General features: G+C 33.6%; 1 protein-coding gene across 2 annotated transcripts in view; it reads right to left on the bottom strand.

Moving 5' to 3' along the window:
• The window catches only part of LOC123535929 (uncharacterized), a 160,376-nt gene extending 138,015 nt beyond the window's left edge, over positions 1-22,361 (bottom strand). For both annotated transcript variants that reach the window (XR_008368220.1, XM_053529208.1), the window contains exons 1-4: positions 21,953-22,361; positions 3,720-3,852; positions 1,813-1,878; positions 406-480 (exon numbers count right to left, since the gene is read on the bottom strand). Coding sequence is in view for 1 of the 2 variants with exons in the window: in XM_053529208.1 (XP_053385183.1) it covers positions 406-480; positions 1,813-1,878; positions 3,720-3,852; positions 21,953-22,070 (392 nt within the window). In the remaining variant the exon portion in view is untranslated. The remainder of the gene's footprint in view (positions 1-405; positions 481-1,812; positions 1,879-3,719; positions 3,853-21,952) is intronic.
• Between the last annotated feature and the right edge of the window lie 5,441 nt (positions 22,362-27,802).

Below are 27,802 nucleotides of genomic sequence, written 5' to 3' on the forward strand. Positions count from 1 at the left end.
ACAGAAATATACGGAATATACAGAGCATGACTTTCTTCTTAAATAACTGGCAATCAGATTGAGCTGTTTTAGAATGTACATCTTTTTGTGCCAGAATCGTTATATTAACATTTTGGAAAAATCAAGATAAGGTTGTACTTTACGACTTAAAACCGATTTTAAAGTCGCAGAAAATGAACGTGTTATTAAAAATACAGTCATGAATTCAATATGATTAAAAATAATAATTTCCCCCAATAATCTTTGCAGCATCTTCATCATAGAATGCACACACTGTTTACCAATATAAAAGAACGATGTGGGGCAGTTGTAGATCTTGTTCTTTGTATAAGTTGTCATATGACCCTTATTTTGTACATATAAAATTACATCCGACAAAAAAATTCTTCTGCGTGGTATACTTACAAATATGTTAGCTGTGTTAGATTTTCAAATGTTCGGTCTTCAAACAGCTCAAAATTGCTGCAGTACCATATTTGTCTAAAAAGTAGAAACACACATAATTTAACAGACTGGAACATCCTGTATGAAAACTTGACCTGCTATACAACTGTTAAAAGTATGTAGTAGACCTATTTTTAAAAATTACAGCTGTAAGTGGAGAATGATCAGAAATACAGTTGCAATTTACAGGTATAAAACATCCAGGTCTAAAAACTACAGCTGATTGAAAAAAAAACCTGTAAAACTGTCATGTCTCGAAATCAAAGCTGTAAAGTTTTTTGAGGGAAGGGTAAGTATTGTCTGTAATCTTTAGTGCATTTTTGGCGGAATAAAACTGAATTTCAGAGAGATGCCACATCTAATATATTGGAGATTTTAATGTTATGGTGTAGGTGTTATAACATCTTATATTGGATACCAATATATTTGAAACTGAATAAGTTTGTTAAAACACCAAATGGTATAAAAAAAAAGTTGTTTTACATGAAAATTGAACACATATAACTCTCTAGCAATTGTCAATTTACTGATATATGAGAGGACAGTTAGGCGCTTTTAAAAACTTTGTGTGCTTTTAAAAACTCCCCATTTTCAAAGAACCATTAGGTATCTTTGTTTTAGTGCATTTGCAATAATATCCCAGTGATGAAATTTCACATGACTAGGTTTAACATAGTTTTCAGCAATTGTTTACTTTAAAATTTGTTACATGCCATTCATTTTCAACAGAGAATCCAGTCATATGGTACAGTATTGTAATACATAGATTTGACAGACAGATTGTTTGTAAAGATGTTGTTCGTTTACCAAAAATTTATATAATGCTAAACCTTAAAAGAAATTTTGTAATATGTTTTCATAACAAAGAGACATTTATGAACAAGACCTGATGCATACTTTGTAACTGTTGAATTTTGCAGTAGTTCCCATTCTGTAATTCAGTAATTGCTAGAGAATTACAAATCATGCTAAAATTTTTTACCTGCGCCTTTTTCCCATGAAATAATGTTCCCATTTTTAACACCTGTAACATTAATACAGCTGTAACTTTAAGGCATATTACAGCTGTTACACATTCCTTTTTACAAATGTAGTTATTTTTACACCTGTATCAAATTTGCATACTTCGAACAGTTTTAAAGACGGTTTAAAGCTGTAAAATGAAATCATTTATATTGTTAAATAAAATCTACAGGTGTAAATTTGAAATAATCAGGACTGTAATTTTGAACAAGAATACAGGTCTTTCAGAGCTGCATATTTCATACAGGAGAATAGTAAAAATCAAATTCTTTTCATGGGTGAAACAAGTAGGGCAAAAAAAACATTAGCAGGATAGCATATTCAATATATTGTCAAAATTCATACATAGAAACAGTTGTCTCCGGAAACATTCCAGCTGTGATATTCGGAATGGCAAGATTTGCAAGGACACTGTAAAAAAAGAATAGATTCTAGATTAAATGTTGCATCAGTATAATCATAATATATATTATAATATATTTTTAGTGAAAGTTGCTTTTTCATATTCATTAATCTAAGAAGCCATTTAAAGAAGATATAAAAACTTGTTTTTGTAGAATTTTAGAAAGATAATGAAAAACTGTTATCAAACGCATTTTAAGGCAATAGTAATCCATTTTGCAAGTCTAATAATTATTGTTATTGGCTATATATAAAAATTATTTCTGTATTCAGTTGATTATTTACCATGACTCAGTTGTAAAACATTCTTCATGTATTTCAATTAAGATTTGATAATGTGATGCATAAATCTTAATTACAGAATCATAAACAAAACTTATTTTCTGCCAAAAAGTCTTTTTTCTCATGTCGCTTTTGTGTCCTCACAAAGATCAGGTATTCATTCTCAGTGTGTTATTTTGCCTCCTTTTTCATTTTGCCAATGAAGACACTAAAATACGACCATCTAGATGTCATTGCCGGTGCAGGAGGCGTAGCAATATGAGGTAACCTCCCCATCACAGCTAATTTTCGACACTATAATTTTCTAAAGCCCTTTGTCTGACGGGAAGCTTACTGTTTTTAAAGATCAGGACATTACGTTTTTACCCTTTTTCATTTTGTAAAAACAGTTGTAATCAATGAATCTGGTTACTATTTAGACAGTATTGTATGAAAATGCAGATTGAGAAATCGGTAAGTTACAAACATTACACTATTGTATCATTCTACTAAAGATCAGAAACAAATCAAATTATTAAGTTCTTACTGTAACAATTCAGCATTTTTACATTTTTGTCAAGCAGTGTGTTTTCCCATAAAAGCTCTTTGTTTTGTTGCCATTTTATGTGGCAAAAATATGTATGAAGAAATTAGAATCCTAGTTATTAATGTAATAATAATGGTTTAACTGTGAAGTATTAACTCCTCTTGCCAGCTTGTGTATCTGTGCAATAATTCATGCGAGCAATATAGCTTTGGACTCTTTTTGAATTTTGGAACTAATGCAGTATATACAGATATGATATTATATAACCGCATTTTGTGCCGTTTTTTTGTTGGAGCAAGAGTCATATCAAAACCATCTAAGACAGCTTTTCCAGCCTTTGATGGTGGAGAAAGACCCTAGGCGCCTCTCTGAACATAGTTTCAAATGTGTCACCTTAACCTTTGAACGAGTGACCCCAAAAACAAAAGGGGTCATTTACTCCGTAAGCCCTATCATCCTATGAAATATATTGATCAGAAAGGACGTGTGACGAACGAACAGGCGTTCCTACGAATGGACTGTTATCTGGGTATTTCTTTTGTTATAAAGTACCCAACAAGCGACAGAAAGTACCTGAACAGAGTTTTTAAATGAGCATGCAATAATAAATCATGAATATCAATCCTCTTTCAGAAAACTGCCTATAATAATATTTAAAAATAAAATCCCACAAGCAGAATATAGCATAGTAATAATTCACTTTCACTTTCAAAAATGATAAAGATAGGTGAAATATAACGTTTAAAAAATAAATAAACCGCTTTCCAATCTTATTTCAGGGTTTTTTTATGCGGTTATTTGATAACACTTTTTCTGTTTTACTTAATAAGAGATAATACATCGATAATAATGACAAAACTTCATTGGCAGTCTGTTTTCTCGTACATATTCAATGTCGAATATCTTTAACTGTTCTGAGAAGATGACATTACTGTATATGTTCATTCATCAAGGATCGAAATTATCAAGTGATCTGACAGAAGGCCTGCAATTTTATCCAAAGTATCATGCTAACTGCTTGCCAGATTTCTTCACTACATACATGGTATTGCCGCTACATGAAGTGATGAGACCAGATGTATCGTCATAGGAACACCCTGTTGAAACTTCTCCTGCATATGGATTGTTTGGAAGATATGTGTCGCTGTCGGACCATAGGCCATTACTTCCATCATCTGCAATTCAACACAATCTGTGATATTGCAAAAATAAACTGAGTAATTCGCTCTCTAAAGCAAACAGTTGATACACTGTTCCAGAATGTCTGCAATTGAATTTCACACACAATACTGATACAAAAATTAAATAAAGTGAAATTATAGAATCATGTTTTGATTACAAATTAGAACACCTAAATAAGCGACACAACATGGACACTCTGCACATTGAGGAATATCCATTGTTGATTGAGTCTGTTCATGAGGAAATGTACAACACCCCTCACCCACGCCTTCAATATAGACAGCCGACAGCTTTATGTAAGCACGTTGTAACAGTGGAGGGTAGTTTATTCTATTTAGATTCTATTTGTTTAATTCAAATAAACCTGCAGTCAAAAACAACTTCTACAGGTTATTGCTCAGAAACGGTTTTCCATGTCTCGGTGCATGTGACCTTGACCTTTGATCGAGTAACCCCAAAAATAAGTCATCTACTTTCTAAGCCCTATATAGTTATAAAGTTTGAAGGTTCTAGGTCAAATGGTCTCTAGTTATTGATGGAAAATAAAGTATGACAGGCAGATGGCCCCTGTGACCTTGACCTTTGGTGGAGTAACCCCCAAAACAATAGGGGTCATTTACTCTGTAAGCCCTGTCGCCTTATTAAGTTTGAAGGTTCTGGGTCAAATGTCTCTTAAGTTATTGATCGGAAATGGATTTCCATGTTCTAGTCCCTGTGACCTTGACCTTTAATAGAGTGACCCCAAAAGCAATGGGATCATTTACTCTGCAAGTCCAATCAGCCTATGAAGTTTCAACATTCTGGGTCAAGTGATTCTCAAGTAATTGATCGGAAATGGTTTCCATATTCAGGCCCCTGTGACCTTGACCTTTAATAAAGTGACTCAAAAATCAATAGGGGTCAACTACTCTGCATGTCCATTCATCCTATGAAGTTTCGATATTCTGGTTCAAGTGGTTCTCAATTTATTGATTGGAAATGGTTTTCCATGTTCAGGCCCCTGTGACCTTAATTGACCTTTAACGGAGTAACTCTAAAAACAATAAGGGTCATCTACTCCGTAAACCCTACCACCCTTTGAAGTTTGAAGGTTCTAGGTAAAACAAGGTCAAATGGTTCTCCATTGATCGGAAAGGAAGTGTGACGGACGGACAGGACAAAAACAATATGTCTCCTGAGTGGGGAAGACATAATTTATCCATTGGATACATAGCTGAATAGCGGAAGGTGCAATTTTTAAAATATGCTGAAGCTGTAACGAACAAATTGTATGCTCATTTCGTTTTAAAATGCTAACATGTATTGGCTGACAGTTAGCAGGGGCGAAGGAGTGGCTGGGCGTCAGGATACGGTTTTGGTAAAGTTTGTCACATAATCGTTCTAAAAATATTTACTTTTTATACAACTATTTCATTCATTTTTTACAAAAATACAAATGTCTATGTATATCAGTCCTAAAATGAAGGAAACATATAATTGCAATAAATTCTTTTATAAAATGAATAGAAAAAATAAACATTTTTGTGCAGGACATTATCAGATGTATCAATTAGTTTTGAAAGTGAGAAATCTATCTAGGCTGGAGTAATATCAATGAAAAAGCAGTCTATTGCCATTATGTGTTTGGTGTATGGTACGTCACATAGATGCTTCAGGTTTTAGTGTAGGCCTACTATATTCACAGCTAGTTTAGCAAAATATAATTTTTTCTGTACTTAAAGTTTGTTCAGAAATGGTCAGTACTTGGGAATATATTTGTTAAAATTCTTTCAATATCCGAATTTGATTATTTGGGAGTTTTTTTGTAATGTGCGCATGCCCAACCGGAAGCTAACGTAAGGATTTACGACAACGTTTACGACAAACTAAAATGTGTTTGTATATTTATTTTTCTGAAAAAAAAATCATTAACCTGTCTCTGATCTGATGCTTAATGGTTTAATAATGATGAAATTAAGAAATAATATATCTCAACCAGTGATTTGTCGTTGAATAAATCATTGTTTGGAGTTCAGATGCGAAGGAATTATATCACGAGGGCGCAGCCCGAGTGATATAATAATACGCATCTGAACGACAAACAATGATTTATTCAAGAGCAAATCACTAAATGAGATATATTATTTCGATTCTAACACGTTACCAAGGATTTTTAAGTACATCCTTGAAGACATTCATTAAATATTTGCCGGTTTTCAATCGGTTTCTTTTCCAACGCGCCGCTATGCCGTTTGACGCCATGACGTAATAATTGTGACGTCAGAACAGTGATTTGTTGTATAATAATTCACTGTTTTCTGTCTTCTTTGTTTAATAGGAAAATGAATCGGATCGTGTTAGAATAATGAATAAATTACCACAGAAACGCTGCAAAACATTGTTGCTTTAAAATGACGTCATCGACGTCATGGCGTTTTGTGTCAGTTACCGCGCAAAATTAATAGCTTTTACACATCGAGGGCTTAGTGCAATACTATTGTATCATGTTCTTTATTTATATACAGTTACAATAGTATTGCGCTAAGCCCTCGACATGTTTGACGTCGCGGGAACGTAATAAAGCTATTTATTTTATGCTAACTAATGAAATACTGTATTCTATCAGTTAAATATTTTCATATTTCATCACTCACACTGTGAAAATATGAAATCTATATTTTCACACTGTGAGAGATATAGCTCCACCCCCTCATTACATTGTGTATGAATTTTAAATTATTTGCTTCAAACAGGATGAAAATTGTAGTCGCACTTTGTTCTTTATAGTTTATTTCTCGATTCTAATAAGTTTACCTAAAGAGAATTTCATAACGTTATGCAGCAAATAATAAAATAAAATGGAACTTTATGTTGTGTGCGTCTTTATAACGTCACAGCACGTCTGACGTCATGTCTGTTTACGCGTGTCCGTTTCCCGCGCTCAGATTAAAAATAGTTGCAAAATGCAAATCTCAACGTTATTGAGCATAAAATAAAAAGAAAATTTGTTTGTTTTCGTATCCTCTATTCATTTTATGCTCTTCGATGAAATACTGAAATTTATCAGTTAAATAAAATTTATATTTTCACTGTTTGAAACAGTGAAAATATCATTTTTGGTTGCCGGTTTATCCCGCTACCAAAGTTACAAATGTATTTCTGACAATCATATAGCATTTATTTGATTCCTAATCACATCCAAAAGATGTTCATATTATGCTACACAAAATAGTCCCATTCATGAACAATGCGGATGAATTATTAATGATCAAGCAGTTCTTATTCAACCTGTATCCATTCACACTGACCATTTAGATTATACACGATCTATCAATGATAAGGTATTCCAGCCAATGGTTACATCACTGACTTCCGGCTGGCAAATTAGATAAGTTCACGTAAGGTCAGGCAGAGTTCATCTTAGATATGAGGCACATTTGTATTTGTTTCTCATACATGTAAATTTATAGATTGACATTTAAACAGGAAATGAATCTACCAAAACCCGCAACCACCAGACGTCTCAAGGCTTTGATTACTTTTCACTGGTACGGAACTACACTTGAATGCAAAAGAATATTAATTATAAACAATAGAAAATTCCTTGCAAAATATACACGAGTAAAACAATAGATTTATAGAAATACTAACAAGATCATAAATATATACAATCTATCATAATGAAATGTAAAAGAAATCAGGCAATGTAATAGAACTATTTACAGTTTTTCTACAAAGATATCCTGACGTCATGACATTATGACGTCACGATGCTATGCACGTGACGTTGCGCGGACAAACTGGATATATATTTTTTTAAATCATTAAAAATACATGAGCCGCGCCATGGAAAAACCAACATGGTGGCTTTGCGACCAGCATGAATCCAGACCAGCCTGCGCATCCGCGCAGTCTGGTCAGGATCCATGCTGTTCGCTAATGGTTTCTCTAATTGCTATAGGCTTTGAAAGCGAACAGCATGGATCCTGACCAGACTGCGCGGATGCGCAGGCTGGTCTGGATCCATGCTGGTCGCAAAGCCACTATGTTGGTTTTCCCATGGCGCGGCTCACATAAAATAAATCAGGGGGTCGAACGTAAAGTGTTGTTATGGGAGTCTTTATGTGAGGAATTGTTGTTGTGGGAGTCAAAATGGCGGAAAATGACGTTTTTTGTCGAGACTTTTCTGAAAACTTTGTAAGTGTAATTTTGTGTGCAGTTTTCTTTTAATTTCAATATGGCCAGTCCAGAGAGCTATGTTTTGGCTTTACTCGGCATCATTTGTTGGCTAAAAAGATTTAAGAACGAAAACGTTATTGAAGGCACCAGTCGCCCCCCCCCCCCCCCCCCCCCCCCCCCCCCCCATTTTAACGTATTTAAACCCTACTCAGGCCTTTATGTTGTTAGCTATGATTAATCACTTGCTAATTAAGAAATTCATCCAATTTTCACGCTCATAAATACATTTATCGCCGATTTTTTTTTCACTTTATGCATGTTATGTTGTTGTGGGGATGACTTTATGACAATTTTTTGTTGTTGGTAAAGGGAAGGTCCTGGGTTCAGGTCTGGCGAAAATGAGTCAAAAACATCGTTGCATATTCAAGTAGTTACTTCAAAACTTAACAACTTTCGTAAATTCACTAGGTCACTTTTAATTCTCAATTATCTTGTGTGTGCGTTTATTTAAAACGCAATCAGCCAACTGGTTCCTTCAATAACTTTTTTGTTCTTAAATCTATTTAGCCAACGCACACCCGTTAACCGGTTCCGAGCAAAACAGTTCGTGGCGGACAAAACAGTTCACCTTTATTTTTGCCGGTATCTGCATTGGGGTAATTATTCTCCATCCAAGAATCGGCTGGTGCAAAATATGTTAAAGATTTTTATTTCTGTAAAAAGTAGCATGAACGAAGAACATGCCATGTGCTTCCCGTTTAAAACTAACTTATATTTAATAAGTTATGACGAGTTAAAAGTGTGATTTTGTTGAAAAAATGTGAAAAACGAAAGTTTATCGCGGTATATTTAATTCACTTTTCAACTCCGGTCTATTGTATTTACGTCAACCTTTATAACAATGTTTGCCCTGAATATTGTCCAATTTTTAAGCGGCAAAACGCGATATTCAGCGAGTTATAGACATTCAAACATGACATGGTCGAAAAAAAGTGTGGCGGAATTGCACAGCTCAAAATTATTTGTGTGGCTAGCAAGAGCAGTCCTGTGTCTTTTTTATTGTTTTACTTTTAAATTAATAAATGGTCTAAATAGTGATATCAAGCCTGTTACTCGTTGTAATCTGACAAAAACAAATGGTACTAGCACAGCAATGTTCAGAAAATACAGCGGGGATGACATGATGCAATTCGTATGCATATAGTCATGTAAAATACGCGTATAATGATTATACACATCACCAGTCCATAGTTGGCACTATTAAACCAGCACATGTATTTTGTAAAAAGAACACCATTTTGGATTTTAATCGGGCTTTTCTGTCAGTCAGTGTTGGATCAGGCTCGAACCACCTGCAATCTATATTTCCCATTGTTTTGCCTTTACCCCTTGCAATTTTCTTTCCGTCTATGCCAGTTTTGATAGGGTTTTCCCCTACATAGTTTGCAAACATCTTCATGGTGTCTACAAAAATACCTAGTAGTATTGGTTCCAATGCGTCCTGGGCTATGATTGGTTTAGAAGGCACTGCAAAGTTTATACTTGAGTTTTGTGTAGAACAATCACCAAGAACTTGCTGCCAACTTACAACTTGACCTGTATTTCGGGGACCAGCCATGAAACGCAACAATTTCCCATGGAACAGTTTGTAACCAACTTTCAAAATTTTTTTTTTAAAATTCGTGCATATATCTCATCCGGGATGAAGAGAATTTCGAAGACCATTCTACAAAATCGAGGAACAACAAATAACATATGTTTTCCATTGGGAACTGTTTACTAGCGACTAGTGATAGCCATTTTCTTTATATAATTCTAACTGACCATATTCATGTAATGTTTCTATTACATCAGGTATATTGTCATAAATATCAGTTAAATTTACTTCAGGTGGGTCTGTTTCTTCTGAAAAACAGGGAGAGGATTCTAATTTGAATGTTGAAGTGTTTCCTAATTCCTTGTTTTCGTTAACGTTTAGTGAAAGATTGTTTTCTGCTACTTCAGGTAAAAAAGAATTTTCAGTGTTGTTTTCTTCAAGAAGAGATATGTGTAAATGATTGTTTTCATCAACGGATAATATATGTGACACAGGTTTAATGCATTCAAATAATTTTGTTCGATATCTAGTTTTTCCTGTACGACAGTCAAGCTCAAGTTGTTTGTACTTGAACGTGTCAAACCTATGGCTATTACAGAGGTGCTGAATTAAGTGCCTATAAACGTCAGCTGTTGTATTGCAGTAGTAGCACAGGTACGTATGCATTGTGATCCTGAAAGAAATATCACAAATGATATAATAAAGTAAGTGGAACGTTCCTAAATGGGAAGGCATCACATCAAACTACCGTACCACTGTAAACATAATTTAAAAATGTATGAAGAAGTGTTGATGATATATTACATTGTTAGACGGTTGTATGACTAATATATGCTTTGATTTACATTAGTGTAAATTGCTGTTGTTTGATTACAAACGTTGTTTTTCAAGACTTACGAGCTGGATATCACTATTTAGACCATTTATTAAAGTAAAATCAAAAAGACACAGGACTGCTCTTGCTCGCCACACAAATAACCTTAAGCTGTGCAATGCCGCCACACTTTTTTTCGACCATGTCATGTTTGAATGTCTATAACTCGTTGAATATCGCGTTTTGTCGCTTAAAAATTGGACAATATTCGGGGCAAACATTATTTTAAAGGTTGACGTTAATACCATAGACCGAAGTTGAAAAGTGAATTAAATATACCGCGATAAACTTTCGTTTTCACATTTTTTCAACAATATCACACTTTTAACTCGTCATAACTTACTAAATATAGGTTAGTTTTAAACGGGAAGCACATGACATGTTCTTCGTTTATGCTACTTTTTACAGAAATAAAAATCTTTAACATATTTTGCACCAACCGATTCTTGGATAGAGAATACTTACCCCAATGCAGATACCGGCAAAAATATCGGTAAACTGTTTTGTCCGCCACGAACTGTTTTGCTCGGAACCGGTTAACGGGTGTGCAACGATAGATGCCGAGTAAAGCCAAAACATAGCTCTCTGGTCTGGCCATATTGAAATTAAGAGAAAACTGCAAACAAAGTTGCATTTACAAAGTTTTCAGAAAATTCTCGACAAAAAAAAACGTCATTTTCCGCCATTTTGACTCCCACAACAACAACTCCTCACATATAGACTCCCATAACAACTCGTTCGACCCCTTGAAATAGAAAATTGTTTGTTTCGGTGTAAGATCGAAATATATTTCACTAGTGAACACCATAATTAAACTTTTTACGAGTGGCGCATTGCATTATAGTGTTCACTCGGTAAAATATATTTCGATCTTATCCTACCTCTATTACATAAAAATGATAATACACTAGTGTAATAAAGCTTTGACATCGACGTCGTTTATAGTATAGGAGACGTTGGTCAAATTGACCTGTTTATATTATTTGTAAAAGAAAGTAGATTGTTTTATGTTTCGACAGGAAAAGCTAACATGTGATAAAAAGAATAGATCTATTACATTTGTGACTTTTCACATTGAATTTATTAAACGAGTTGAATAAAATTGATAAAATGCTCAGCAGAGCCTCGCATTTTATTATTTTATTCAACTCGTTTAATAAATTTAATATGAAAATACACTCATGTAATATAAAGAGGATATTTGTTTGTATTTCGTGAAATAGAGAATAATAGGTTAGTGCCGTAGATGAGAAAGTTTATCTGGCGGGGTGGAGGAGGTTATCGGGTGAGCCGAAGGCGAACCTGATAACGTCCGGAGCCGAGCCAGATAAACTTTCTCATCTACGGCACTAACCTATTATTCTATTTATCTTGTCATTACTTCATTTTCCGATATTTGGCAATTTATTTTACAAAAATAAGTGTGCGACAACCGTTTCAATGACGTCATATTCGTAATGACGTCACTTATATAATGGCGTAATCACCGACAAAATCGCAATAACTTCTTCGTTTTTGAATAAAAACTCATTATTTGACCACTCATTTTCTTAGTTCGGACATTTCCAACACAATGGTGCAAAATTTCTTATGACAACAATATCGATCATAAGGTCACATGATCAACTGACCGTATATCACTGGTCACGTGTCAACTGACGGTATGTCAAGAAAGATATACGGCACCCTGATATCGGGTCGAAAATAATGCAAGTGACAGGATAATATGGAATATCGCACCGAGAAGTGAGAATTTTTTTAAATATTTTCACGAGCGCTCAGCGCGAGTGAAAACGTGAAAATTTTCTCACTTTGAGGTGAGATATATTCCATATTCACGAAAAACAAACAAATTTTCTTTTTATTTTATGCTTAATTTTGTTGACATATGCATTTTGCAACAAATTTTAAACTTAGCGCGGAAAACAGACGCGCGTTAGCGAACATGACGTCAGCCGTGTTGTGACGTTAAAGACGCACACGGCATAAAGTTCTATTTTATTATTGACACTGATATTGACACTGATATTTCTCAGAAAACAATTTTCTCTCTAGGCTCATCTCAACAGACTTTTGTAGTCTTATTGGAATTTCATAATAATCCGACTGTAAACTCTGTCAGTAGTGGAGCTCTATCAAACTACTTTGACAAAACAGACATATAACCTATTTGCAACTGGGATTCTGAAAAGGAACAAAATGTGTATTTCATATTTACAAACAAGAACAGTTACTTCATATAGTTTATGTAAACATAAAATCAACAACTTTATGTGTATTTACAATACATTAGGTTTAAAATAATACACACTGTATATATGTATAGATTAAGACAGACGAAAGAAAAAGGACTGTGTTTAGAGATGGTACCTAAGGCTATAAGGGTATGTATATAATAAATTATTAAACGACGACAACAACAAATCAAGTGCAAAACTGAAGTTTGCATATCGCTTATCTCACACTGCAATAATTTAACATTGCACCGTGCAGGAAATACGGGAACTTCTGACATCTATGGAATCCCGGTGCGACATGCTTTTTGTTAATTGCTTTTTGCTACTACTTACATTTCGTGTTTTGCTGTTTGTGTTTTGCTTTTTGCGTTTTGCCTTTTTCGACGGTTTTGTTAAAGATACAGTCCCTGCTACTGAAATTCATATTCTGCTCGATTTTTATTTTTAGGAACTGCTTTATGTAAACGTTATTGACTGTAAACATTGTATGTAATATTTCTTTTTTAGATAAAAAGCACAATTAATCTGACTGACGTACACAATCTTACTAATGTAGCATTTTAGGAGAAGATTTCAGTCAGACTGAAGCACAATGAGCAAAACACACACACACACACACACACACGCACGCACGCACGCCCCCCCCCCCCCCCCCCACCCTCACCCACACACACAGAGAAACGTAAACGCGAAAGCAAATAGCAAAACGCAATAAACAAAGAGCAAAACACAAAAAGCGAAGAGCAAAACACAAGAAGCTAATATGAAAACGCAAGAAACAAAGACCAAAACACAAGAAACAAAGAGCAAACAAAATACATGTCGCACTGAGATTCCTGAAAAATGAGTGATAAACTTCCCAAAATGGGCCCGGTACTTGCAAGAAAAACAAATACTCTCTGGCTTGTGACCAAGTTAATGGATATTTGGTAAGATCTGCTCAAGTTAGACAGCGGACAACTTTAATGAACACTGTTTGCCGCCACAGGTGTTCCAATAAAATAAATAAGTCCCGTTTCATGAGCGTTCAAAAGGTAGATAGTGAAATACATGGAGCATATGATTTTCAAAAAATACAATTGAGTTCACGGCCTAGTTTAAGATCTCATTGATTTAATATTTTAAAGCCCTTGCAGATGTCTTTATAGATTTTAGTCGATGTGTATGTCATTGCTTTTAAAAAAGCAAAACGCAATATAGCAAAAGCATACAGCAAATGGCAAAAAAGAAAGCGCAAAACGCAAAGAGCAAATAGAAAAAAAAAAGCATGTCCACCGGGATTCCATAGACATCAGCTTCGTTGTTTTGGTGGATTAGCTAAAACAAGGTGATTGTCGTTTCTTTTTAACTAACGCAACCATTTTATTTATAAATACTAAAGAACGTCTGCATTATATTAACATAAGTTTCTGTAACGGTAGATTCCTTTTCGCACGCCTCGGTCAATATGCAAATTAGGTACATTTGTAAACACAAGGTGTGTGTCATAAAAAGTGAAATAACTTCTTTCAGCAGTTTTTGGTATGGTTTTGGTGTGACCATCAGGTAGAATATACATTTTTATATCGCTCTGTATTTAACTCATACATTATGAGGCCTTGATTATTCTTGGGAAAGGAATTTTGTAAATTGCTGAGTGATTCGATGTCGTAAAATTCATATAGTCTATTTATCTATTTATGTTTGTTTGTTTGTTTTTTGTTGTTTTTTTGTGTGTGTGTGTGTTTTTTTTTTTTTTTTGCTCACGAATAATGTTTTCTTTCCTACTGTAAATTATCGGCAATAATAAATTTCAAAAATGTCCTTGAATTAGTTCGTTTGAAATTGAAAATGAAAGTGTCCTAATGCTCAACCTTTTTGTTTGAATGATTATTCATGATCTTGAAGTAAACTATAGTTTTAGTAAGAAAGTGGGGGATGTTGTTTATGTCCGTTTTGATATTGAATATGTTGAATACTAATGTTGAAATGTATTTGAATTCTAACACGACTCGTATTAAGTGCTATACGATATAGCAAACAGCCTATAATTATATGAATCTTCGATAAAATATGATTGGCTGATACATTAAATGCCCTCTACGATTGTAACATACTTCTGTTCTATTACATTCGACTTATTTCAGGGTCAAACGGTTGAAAACAACATTTCAAAAAGCATAATAATGCTAAAAACTCATACTGACTTTTGTGTATGACGTCATAATAATGTGACGTCATATAAAAGTTTAAGCATATTGATCTTTCTGTAATAAACGCGACTGCTGATAAGCCATATTTGAAAAATCGATAATCTTGTAGCTTTGATCATTAGCTTCCATCTCCAAAATTTAGCGGGAGCCCATAAAACATGTTTTCAATAAATTCGATATCTAAATTGCCTTAAACCATAATAGCGAGTAAGATATGGAACAAAAAATCGCAAAGATGTTCCCCTTTGTGAAGAAAGCACCAAATTTTGCATGAAATTACTTTAAGGTATCCTAAATCCTAAAAGAGGAGGAGACACGCTATATTTGCCCTGGAACCTCCTTTTAAATCAGTTTAAAAAAGGGAGGTAAAAATGTTTTGAAAATAAGAATTTTTCCATTAAATTGAAATTTATCTATAAAGTAATGTTTCATATGATCCAAATATGGATAACATATCACTAGCATAGACAAACAACCATTTGGTATGGACAAATATAAAAAGTTTACTACAAAATACTCTTATTTCTCAATATACATACTGAAAAGGGAGGTAATCAGATTTTACTGTATGTTTAATTTCAAAACTGCGTGTGAAAAGATATTTCTTATGAAGAAGAAATGAAAGTTGTATTGAAGTATTATAAAGTTTGCTGGATCAGCAACGGACTACATAATACGATTTGTTGGCTACATGAGGCCCCAAAGGGGAACTACCTTTTATTTATTTCAATTAAATATATCTAGAACAATGTCAAAAATGTTAATTCGTAACCTTAACCAATTATAACCCTTGACACAAAATTTATTCAATTACATTTTATACACATTCAAAAAACATGACTCAGGAAAAATAATATGAGATCCTTTAAAGGGGAAATTGTTAAAAATCACATTTTGAGGGCAAATTAATTTATTTCAATCGTTAGAATATCATATAATAACTGAACTTAACATAAGTAAAGAAAAAGAATTCATGGATCTTATGTACAAAATATCAAAAAGTAAAAAATATTCACATGTTTAGGTCCACGAGTTAACTTATATATCTGCATTTATTAGGGCAATAGATTTATATAAAAAAGAGAGGCCCTGCAATGGATAATTTTTGTATTTTACATAACAATATAATATGACATAATCATGTTTCAAATCAAATGACTCATCCAAAGACCCATAAAATAAAAGAAACTGATATTTACACCCTTTCAATAGATATCTAAGAATTGTCATACATGTAGGTTTACTTCTCTAATACATTTGGTTGACAAATTTATATTTCTTATACATGAATGTGATGTGTTATTGCACTGGCATTTAATTGGATCTATGAAGTGTACATAGTAATGAAAGTTAAGTGCCATTACTGGTCAATCTAGATTCAACAGAATTAAGCAATGCAAGGGTCACAATTAAGGTATACACTAAATAGAAAAGTGGCGCTGAAAAATCGTGGTAGTTGCAAAATGGTGCATGCAAAATGGTGCATTCAAAGAGACATTCTTCTTTGTTCTGTAGAGCTTTTTTCCCTTCCCTTTTTTACATTTTTTTTGCTGAAATCACATAACAGATCTGTCCTTTACATATAGGAAGCATTTTCGCAATAATATGATAGCATGACAGATTTATTATGGAAATGTAGGTCATACAATTTGGGGTATCATTTTTAAAACGGGTCCTGCTCTGTGCTTTAGCCATTTGAAATTTGTCAATTTTATCTAGAATAAAGAAGGCCAGCTATTTAGTATGTTCATGCCTTAATGCCTCTCCCCAAGCATATGGCTTCATATATAAACATTAGAAATGTGAACATCAGGTAATTTAGATGTTTTCATGCTGTCCATTTCCTTTAGGAACTAGAATTTTATCTGGGACCATTTACTGACTTACAGCTTGATACCTTTGTTTATAATGTGACAATGTATTGTTCCAAAAACATGTGGTGCACTAACTGTTATGCGATATGGTACACATCTGTTTGCCGCAGATGCATAAAAACAAAACCACAAAGGGATAATGTTACGGGCAACCAACACTGATACACACTGTTATTTTTTATAGTAAAACAGTTTGCTAGTTGTTACCTGTAGCTTCATTTGGCCGTTCCAAACAGTTCTGGTACATGCTGACTAATTCCGTAGTAAGCCGTCTTTTTTGGCATAAAAACAAGGACAAAAATCCAACAGGAGAAGACACATCAAAGAACGAAGACTTAAAGCTAACATTCTTTATAATGCATTATCTGGTTGTGATACTGTCTCATTACGTTTGCAAGGAAAAGGATATCTTTACTTGTGGTTATGCTGTGTTATAAAGATTCATGAAGCGCACATGACAACTGGAAGGATGGGTTGTTTTATCATGCAAAGAAATATCAAAATGAAGCCAGAGAATACATTTTCTTAAGCACTTAGACGTATTGAATGCAAACCCCTGTAGATAGATGTTCACGTATGTAACAAATATCATTGTATCAATCAGGTTGTAGACAGGCATTTATAGCATATATTGGCATTGCTTATCCTGTCAACTGGAAATGGTCAAGAGAACTGGTACTTGGCTTTAATTATGTAATACGCTTCATAATTAGCTATTATAAGTTTGAGGAAACTCATCAATGTAACTCCAAGAATACATACAAAGGCAGATATAAATGTATCCAGCCAATCCTGTGACATTTTGAAGACATGTGAGTTAGAGAGTGAAATACTGGCAAATCTATCACAGTTTTAGTTTAGTTAAATATTGAAAGGGTTGTTACGCCTAAAATTAAAAGTTGTTTCTTTAGGGTAACCTGATCATAACTTTTCATTCAGCTTTTGTAAGTTCACGAAAAAATGCTTGGGACATTACCCTAAACAGGCAATTACTCTAGGACTTATAATTGCTCTATTGAGAGATATTTCTAACACTGTATTGGACAAAGAGCACATATCAGCTATGATTATAACTAAGATGGCCTGCAATAGTCATTTTAGCTGTACTGAAAGAGCTTCATCGCCTATACTGAGATGCAGAGTATACTCAACTCTGACCCACAAGTACAATGTTCTGAATGATCATTTCTTTATCAGATACATGATATCATTATATAGACTGATTTGGAACCTAAGACAGAAAATACACTATTTAGTTATTTGTCAAAAGGCTTAATATGCAAGATAAATGTAGCACAGTATATTTTAAGGAGACATTGTTTATAAACTAATCGATTAATTTTTACCTTCAAAAATTTACATTTAACTGTATTTGGTTTGATTCTCTTTATTTCTGTATCATATTTTCATCTTAAACAATTTTTATGTGTAACTATTTGCTTTCTTGGGGTGTCTGCAGTAAATCACTGTGCTTTAGAAATGTTTATACTTATAAGCTCTGTGGAGGGGTCCAATGAGAGTGAACGTCTAGTGGTAAAGGTCGTTGGTTCAAATCGTACAAAAGTTAACCTATCATACTACATCGGTGCTATTTTCAAGAAAGCGGAATTTAGACTGAATCTAAAACTTTAAATCTTATCTTATATAATTATACTGAATATAGTACAAATTAGCAATAATAAATACAACAATGTATTTAGTTCCATTTTCTTTTATTGTAAAGAAAGTATTAGGATGATCGTATGCTTTAGCTTGAAGTCATTAATTGTCTTGAAAAAAATATAGATTATGTTTTGTATAATACGTTATACATTAATTTAAATTAGATATTGAATTACAAGAAACACACAAAATAACCCCTTCTTTAGCTGCTCTTTTGAATGCTTAATAATAATATTCATAGGGAAATCGAATTATCGGTACCCCATGTAAGTATATGTACTGTAAAATCGATTATATGAATTACAGTATGTACGTATATGTGAACTTGTTTTATGAAATACGCATAATGAACCTCAAAATGTAAAGAATGTTTAAATAATATTTTGATATAATTAAATACTAAAATTAGTTTTGTTTACCTGAGTGATATAATATTCACACTAAAAAATAAAGTCATCCAGAAAATGAAATTTTCAAACAATTTTCCCCCTTTTAGGGCCTCATCTAAGTCATTTGTCGGTGTCCTATATAATAAATGTGTAGAAATGTAACTTAATAAATATTATGTCAATAATAGTTACTTATTTCGGTTATAAAATAACCTTTTGGACATTGTTTTCAAAAATATATGATTAAAATAAATAAAATATAGGTCCCCTTTTGGGGCCTCATTTTAAGCTAATTGAGATTAGCGAACTGCGTGTCTCCTCCTTTTTTTGGATTCAGCATACTTCAAAATAGTTACATGCAAAGTTTGGTGCTTTCTTCACAAAAGGAAACATCTTTTTCCTATAACCTACTCACTATAATAGTTAATGGCTCAATGGATAATCTTGTTTTACTATGAATGCTAGATCTAGTGGTGGTAGGAATATCTGTACAAAAAGAGCTATAATTATGTAAAATTTGTTCAATATTTATTTGCGACGAGCATTTTTGTTTTTAATTAAGTCAATGCCGAAGCATATTTATTCATTGTTTTAATATGTTTACTTTCGAAAGATTTAATTATGGGGTCCACTCCACCTTAATTGTTTTTGCTATACCTAAAATAACTAGATATTAAAATTTCTTCTTTTTAATGCTTGATTAAAACAAGTTATCTACATGTACCTACCTCTTTTTCGTATTTGTAAAACACACATTCTCTTCGATCAAAACTGAACTTGAATAATTCTTCTTTTATCCTGTTTTTGGTGGATAAAAGCGCATAGACTGTCTGTGTGAAAAAGGAAGGTTTATCACGTTCTAGTTTTTGCACATATTAAAATAAGTTTCATCTTTTATTGTTAATACTGTTGGTTTAAACACGCTTTCTTTTTCGTGTTTAATTAAAATGTCCTAACTCTGCATGATTAAAAAACTATTAAAAGCAATATATGTATTTTGTATTTATATGCGGATAGATTTATCGTTCCTTCCAGCATTATTTCTCTAAAGTATAATTATGAGACAATTAAAATAGGCACTGACCTCCAGATCGTACAACAACAAAAAAAAAAGAGAAACTTTAGATATCAAAAAGAAATTATAACTTTTTTTCCAAGGAAGGCCTTTGAAACGTAGTAAAACACATAAAAATAAGTTGTTTATTTTCTAATTTCTTCGTTCAAAATTAGAAAGCGTTTGTACGGATACCGGACGTAAACTGCCTTAAATATAAAGCTTTATATTTAACGATTTTTAGATACTGCGTTGACCTCTGCCGCGGCGACCAGGGTTCGATTCCCGATTTGGGCATGTTTTTTCTTGATTCGGCATTTCTAAGATAGTTAAGAAGCAAAATCTCATTTTCGAATGTTCATAATGCATTCTATTTAAAAGAAAGAGCTTTGTTTAGCCAAAATCTGGAGGTCAGTGCTTTTAAATTTGACACGAGTTTGCCATTTAATCCTGCGCAGGATAATAATAAAGTAACAAAGCGTACGCAACAGTTGTCTTTGATTTATTGTACCTGTTTGAAATATCTAAACATTTCAACAATTTTGACGAAATGATAAAGTTAAAATGAAAAATATTTATTTGTCAATTTCCAAAATTCAGCTTTGCTTACACATTCAGACATTCATTCTTTCCTGAAATAAATATGCTAACAGATCGTTGTTTGAAATGTGGATGATTTACACACCATCTTATAATTCATCAGACACATAAACGCTCGATTTGAAAACAAGGAAATTTTTCGTATATTTATTATTTCTTAAATAAAATATTAATTGTACAAAAATTTAATAACATAAAGAGTAGTACAGTATGTTATTTCATTTTATTATATCTATATGCACAAAAAGGAAAGGCTTTGTTTAAAAAGAAGAAAGAAAAGGTTTAGCGATGTTACGTTTTGCGGGGTTTTCAACAAAGCACATCAAACATCAGTTGTTAGTTGTATGAGCAAATTAAGACGTTTCTTAAAAGTTGTAATCATTTCATTCTCATTGGTTAGAATTATTTTGTACTGTTTACATAATTTTTTTTTCATATTGAAAATTTCACCAGATCGCCACTTTAAGCTTAATATATGCATATTTGAAGCTGTGTTGACAGTACTTAAGAGAATTATTTTAAAGCAAGTTTTTATGTCATTTTTTGTTAAAATAGGCCTACATGTTCATATTTTATGCGCCTGCCTTTCGTCTTGCCCGTTGCAAACCAAACGCTTTGTTTTGTTTGTAAGTTTGGTTATGGCCATAATGCACAAAATGGCAAATATTTACATTCGCCCTATTCTTTTCCATTGAAACTTTTGACGTTCATTTCCTATGAACAGCAAAAGGAAAGGCGCGAAAGTTACGTCATCGCTTCTTAATGATAACCGACCACTGTTTTGACGACGTCCGCGTATAGTCAGGGAGAACGTTACTTAGATGACGTCGCAGTTGTTCCGTCTAGTGAACAGAATTGCCGGGAAGCTGATTTTAATGCTAAATGCTACAAATTATATGCAATTCATAATATTATATAGTTTACGAATGGAAAGGAAATATAATGTAAATGTAAGAAATGAAACTATTTTTTCGGTGTTCATGCGAAATATACGACAGAATAGGATCGGCAAATTAAACATGAATCGCTAGAGCGATTCATGGATTTGCCGATACTATTCTGTAGTTCATTTCGCATGAACACCGAAAAAAATCATTTCATTTCTTAATCTAATAACACTCAGGACTGGACTGACAGTCTAACTAAGAACGTGTAACGAACTTTTGTAACTCACTGATCATTTTCAGTAATTTGCCAGTTAGAATAAAATAAACTTATAATTTAAAAGTAGGTGCTTTGGAGCCCGCCCGCTTAGCTCAAAAGGGAGACCGCATAATTATGTTCTCCATGACGATTTGTTAAAAGCCACTGTGCCGGAAATCAATCGTCCTCCTGGGGAAGTTGGCAGTTACTTGCGGAAGACAGGTTTGTACTAGTAAAGAATCCAGGAACACTGGTTAGGTTTACTGCCCGCCATTACATAACTAAAATATATATTTGTATGAATAAGAATTACCTGTGGTGTAACTTATACCATCCATGCCATATCTGTCGCTGTAGTAAGAGTCTCCAGTCCAGGCACGTGCACACTCCAATAACACTTGCAGCACGATCAATTTTACGGTTTTACACATTACGGTTTGTAATAAATTGTCTCGCAATTAACTCTGTTAATTTTCTTACACAGCAATGCTGACGACTCTTATCAGGTTGATTGTATTTGTCTTGTATTAAATCTTTAGGTTTTTAACTTTTTACTAAAATTCCTGTCGCAACACCATTCTACACTTTTGCCACTTAATTCTGCGGACTGTTTTAGATCTTCTATTTTTGACAGGTTTATAACATTATTTCCGGTAATGAAAATATTTTTTGAACTCCAATTTGTTACTTTGCGCACTCCGTATAACATAAATCTAAGTTAACTTGTTCTATAAATATTGATTATCACTATAGAAAATATATTTTATATTTTGTTCAAGTTATTTTTTTCCTGTCTGTTTTTTGAAAATTGATTACCGAAAAAAATGTAATAATAAGTTATATTTACAGTATTTTCAATGTATAATGATAATGTTTAACAATTAGTGCTCGTTATATGAGCAATTTGTTTTCAAATAATGAGGTACAACACAAAGACAGTTTGAATATAGGTATTGAAAAGCGGTAGGAGACGATTATTTGTTTCAAATTAACATAAGTAGGGTATTCGTATCCCGTGCTGTAAATTAAGAGTGTGCCTTAGTGTACCTGTATAACGAAAATAACGCGACAATGAACAAAGAAATAAGTAAAGCTAACAAATTCTATATTTGAACTTACAAAGCAAGAATTATTAAGGGGTGATTATTTTTTTTCGGCGACGCCGTCTAAATTCGTTTTCGTTTCCTATGCCACGTGACTTCAGTTTGCAAATCAAACTACTTGATAACGCATTATAGATAATTTATCAAAATGGAAGATTTATGCAACACTGTGCCTGATTGGACGAGAGTGTCAATTTCTTTCACTCTGTTGATTGTGCTACGCTGAGTGAAATGTAGACGAAGCGTTTATCCTAAACGACGCTGTTCACAGTTTTAAAGCTAAATTTGGCTCAGTATATTTAGCAAGAATATTGATATATCTCAAAATGATAAGTAAGTTTAATAAATATGATAAAAACCTATTCAAATACCAACATATATCAAATTAAAGAAAGAGCTGAATACGGTCTGCGTATCACAAGAATAAGGGTGTGATAAGAGTCTTTTATGTAGAGAAGTGCTTTTTAAAAGATTTTCCTTGTTACAGTTGTTGTCTGTATATGAAAAGGTTTCTTGCTTTTGTGACTTACTCAGATTGCATATTAAAATGAGTACTTGTTTGCTTTGAATATTTGTTATAAATTATTTAACTGATTTATTATATATGAATATTTTCTTTAGTATGGCATGCAAATATTGAACTCAGTTGAAATCTGTTTTATTATATATATGCTACATAATGACTGAATCTCATTACACTGAAATGAAGGTACGCTGCATACAGTTTATCTATGTGATATGACTACGGTCAAACTTTGCTTATGAAACAGAAATATTGAAATAATTACAATTGTATGTTTTGCTTGACCTTCACTTTTTTATAGGTGTGACGCCATTGTCCAAAGATTCATGAATAGCGAATATGCTATTTGTTAAAGCGGGATCAGTTGGCCTATTTTAGAAATAAATAAAAATAATAAATAAAAAAATCCTTTGATTTTTTCTCATGTATTCTAATCAAACTTGATTTGTAGCATCTTTATTAGGCCCGCAGCCAACTTTGTTCAGCTGGGACATTTGACCCCTTTTAGGGGCTGCTAGAGCTAAAACTAGAAATGCCTTTATACAGCGTCTCATGAACAGCTTGGTGGATCTTTGTCATACTTGGTCTGGAGCATCATTATAAGGTCCTCTTCCAAATTTATTTATATAGGAACTTGAGCCCTATTAGGGACCACTATAGCTAAAAGTAGATATGCCTTTCTTCGCATTAACCACTAAAATGTAATGGATTTTTATCAAACTCGATGTGTAACAATATCGTAAGGTCTCCTGCTATTTTGTTACAAATGGGGATAGGGACCAATTTAACTAAAAATATAAACACGTTTAATGACCTCTTCTCATGAACCGCTTCATGAATCTTCATCAAACTACTGCTGTAATTATTCGTCTAAGGAAAAACGAAACAAAATTGCAACCCTACGAAACCTTTGCGAAAAATTAAAAGAGAACCATTTAAATTGTTAAAGTGCGGTGTTTAGTTTTGCAGTTTGAAAAATGTTAGATGAAAAATGAATGTTAGATGAAAAATTCATAAACTTCTTTCCTTATTACAATTCGCCGACCATCATTTTTAAAGATATTTCTTGTAATTCATTATACTTTATTCTATCAGATGCTAAAAATGAATTTAGAAGTTAAAATAATAAAGGGGTTATTATAATAATAATAATAGCTCGATCTGGGATGCTCGAGATCGGATCTCAAGAGAGGCGTAAGCGTGGAAGGTGATCCGTCCTTGCAAAAATACAACCCTTTTATTATATACCTCCACCTTTTTGTTTGTTTGTAATCGAATGTTTGTCGATGTTAAAGTAGAAATGGATGAAGTGTTTGTGTGAACTATTTACAGAAATGTGTCAGGTCATGCATATTAAATGAAAGTAGTCCGGTTTAACATTAAAATACAACGTTGAAAATTGATCAGTCATCCGTTGGTAAAGGACCATTGGTTATTTAATGATCTATCCACGCTCTCGTTGAAAACTGATCAACTATAGTCAGGTCATATTTCAACGTTGAAAACTGATCCCAATAATCTTACGCAATTTGCCTATTACCACACAGATTAAAGATTAACATATCTGTAATTTTTCAGGACGGTAGGTAATAAACATTTAGTTATGCATTCGAGCGCGCCACGTGTAATTAATTGCCAATTCATCGGCCATAACTCTGCACATACTGGTCAGTCGTGATAGATGCTTATTAACGTATGGACGGGATGTCTGAAAACTACTGCTTTCCGTTAGGGCCGTCGTGGTTTCGTGCTGTCGTTCAAAGGGCGAAATCGCGAAAACATGATGCTTTGATGCGAAAACACTATGTGATAAAGCGAAAACACGATACCAAAAATGTCGCGTTTTTGCGCTATTAATATCGTGTTTTCGCGTTTTCGCCCTCGATCTCCCATTGTGTTTTTGTATTTTCGCCTTCACGCGAAAACCGACACTAATAGCGCGTAAACGCGAAATTTTTCGCATCGTGTTTTCTCGTTTTCGAAGGTGAAAACACGATGGGAGATCAAGGGCGAAAACGCGAAAACACGATATTTTAATATCGCACGTTGGACATGCGTAAACATGGAAGAGATATTTTGCTTAACGGTATATATAATGTGTAAAGACGTTTAAATGGTGAAGTATTTGAAACATAAAAAAAACAGTATATGCATACGTTAAAACACTGTCGCACATGTATGGATTTAGCAGAGCAATGATAAATTTAATTAAGAAATTAGGAAGCAGCACGCCTCCAGATTTGGCTAAAAAATAATCTTTCCTTCAAATTGAAGTTTTGGTCATATTATGAACATTAGAATATGAATTTTTGTTTCTAAAATATTTTAAAAATTCCAAATCAAGAAAAAAAGATGACCGCGTCGGGAATCGAACCCCGGACCGTCGCGGCAATAAAGACATTTTCCCGTCGTCGTAACCAATAACGCTATAGCTGAAGTAGTGAATAATGACTTCAAATTTTGATATTTATAATCGAGACGGTTTACCTTGAGTAAAAGTGTGACAAACGCTTTTCGATTTTCATCGTAAAAAGTAATAAAAACAGCAAATTCTCATGTGTTTCCGTAACATAAAGTTTGCCATTAATAAGGTTTAAAGCCTTCTTAAGAAATATAGCATTTATTTCAAGATATCTAAAAAAAAAATTATTTTTGTTGTCGAACGATATGGAGGCATGCCACTTTAAGTCTGCAAACCAGATCCTGTTTGTCTTCTGTCTAGGAATATCACCTGATTAAGGTCAAGCATCAAAAATTCTCCTTCTGTAATTCCAGGATATGGGATCACGTGATTAAAGTGCAATAATACAGATTATAAGATTCTTTTACCGGTTGTAGGTGCAGATGGGAATTTCCGGCCTCGAGGGTAACTGTTTAGACGGTTACGAGGCTCCAGCCGAGTAACCGCGTGAACAGTTACCCGAGCGCCGGATATTCCCATCTGCACCTACAAACTTGAAACTTGAGAATTTTCTTAAACGCCTATTTCAACACACAAAGCATCTTCGATGGCGTTGTACACTCATGCATTAAAAACAGTAAAAACAATTCATCAGTATTAACACAAAGTCATTGATTTGCTTCAATGTAATTGCTGTAGTATGAATTTTAGAACAATGAATAGTAGTCTTTGAAGAAGTGAGTTTTCAACTGCTTTTTGAAGATTTTAACTGATTCACTTTGTCTGAGATTTAATGGCAGTTCGTTCCAAAGTTTTGGTCCAACCGTACTGAAGCTTCTGTCACTGAATGTTTTTTTTCTTGTTATAAGGGACAACGTAGCATCCTACTGATGATTCTGACGAACGTAGTGTACGTTTTGAAATTTTACTAGACAAAAGTTCTATTAGATATTGAGGAGCATTACCAACAAAGCAGTTGTACATATAAGTAAGGATCTTAAAATTGATTCTTGCCTTCACAGGTAGCCAGTGCAAGTCATATAATGCCTGTTTTGAACTATCACGCATCTTACGGTTGGGAACAAGTTTGGCGCACATATTCTGAATACGTTGTAATTTACCTACTTCACAATTAGCAACACCATAAAGAATAACATTACAGTAATCCAAGTGAGAAATTACTAATGACAAAACCAATATTTCAGTGGCTTCTTTGGTTAGGTATTTACGGATACTTTTGATCTTGAAATAATTCAACATTGCAGTTTTACATTTCCTTTTTATATGCTCCTTGAAATTAAGTGTGTCATCTAGAAAAGCGCCTAAGTATCTAATACAACTCTGCACTTTGATTTTATCACTGCATATTTCAATGTCTGTGGTGGAACACTTATTCAACTGTTGGCGACTACCAAACATTATAAATTCTGTTTTAGATTTGTTCATTTTTAGTTTGTTACTGTTCATCCAATCATTAATAACAGTAGCACAATTTCGAAGGTCTTGAATTGCAGTCTTTTCTGCGATGATTGTTGGCTGAAAACGAACGTTCGCAGTATGGTCATCTGCAAATCCAAACACGGAAATAGATGGGGGTACAATGTCAAAAAGCGTCCCGGCATAGGTCAAATAGAGCCAGGGGCCCAAACAACTTCCTTGCGGAACACTACATGTTAGATCACGCTGAGATGATGATGTTTTATCAACCCTCACACTGCAGCTACGAGGTCGTAGGTACGAATCCACCCATTCCAGTGCTGAACCACAAACACCATATTGATTTTTCAGTACGTCGACTAGGATGTCATGATCAACGGTATCAAATGCCGCACTAAGGTCTATAGCTATTAAAGCTGTTACCTCCTGATGTTCCATCCCATCGAGCAAATCGTTCACAAGTCGGAGCAAAGCAGACTCACACGAGTGAAACTGTCTATAAGCAGACTGGTTCTTTGGGAGGAGGTTATGCTTATTGACATGATGATTTAGTCTATAAAGTGCTGCTTTTTTAATTAATTTTGATAAAAATGACAAGTTGCTGACAGGGCGATAATTGGCAAATTTCAGTTCAAGGCCAGACTTTTTCAAAAGTGGTCTGACAGTCGCCTGTTTCCATTTTATCGGAAACACTCCTTG

The sequence above is a fragment of the Mercenaria mercenaria genome, chromosome 17, assembly GCF_021730395.1.
Source record: "Mercenaria mercenaria strain notata chromosome 17, MADL_Memer_1, whole genome shotgun sequence".
Lineage (NCBI taxonomy): Eukaryota > Metazoa > Mollusca > Bivalvia > Venerida > Veneridae > Mercenaria > Mercenaria mercenaria.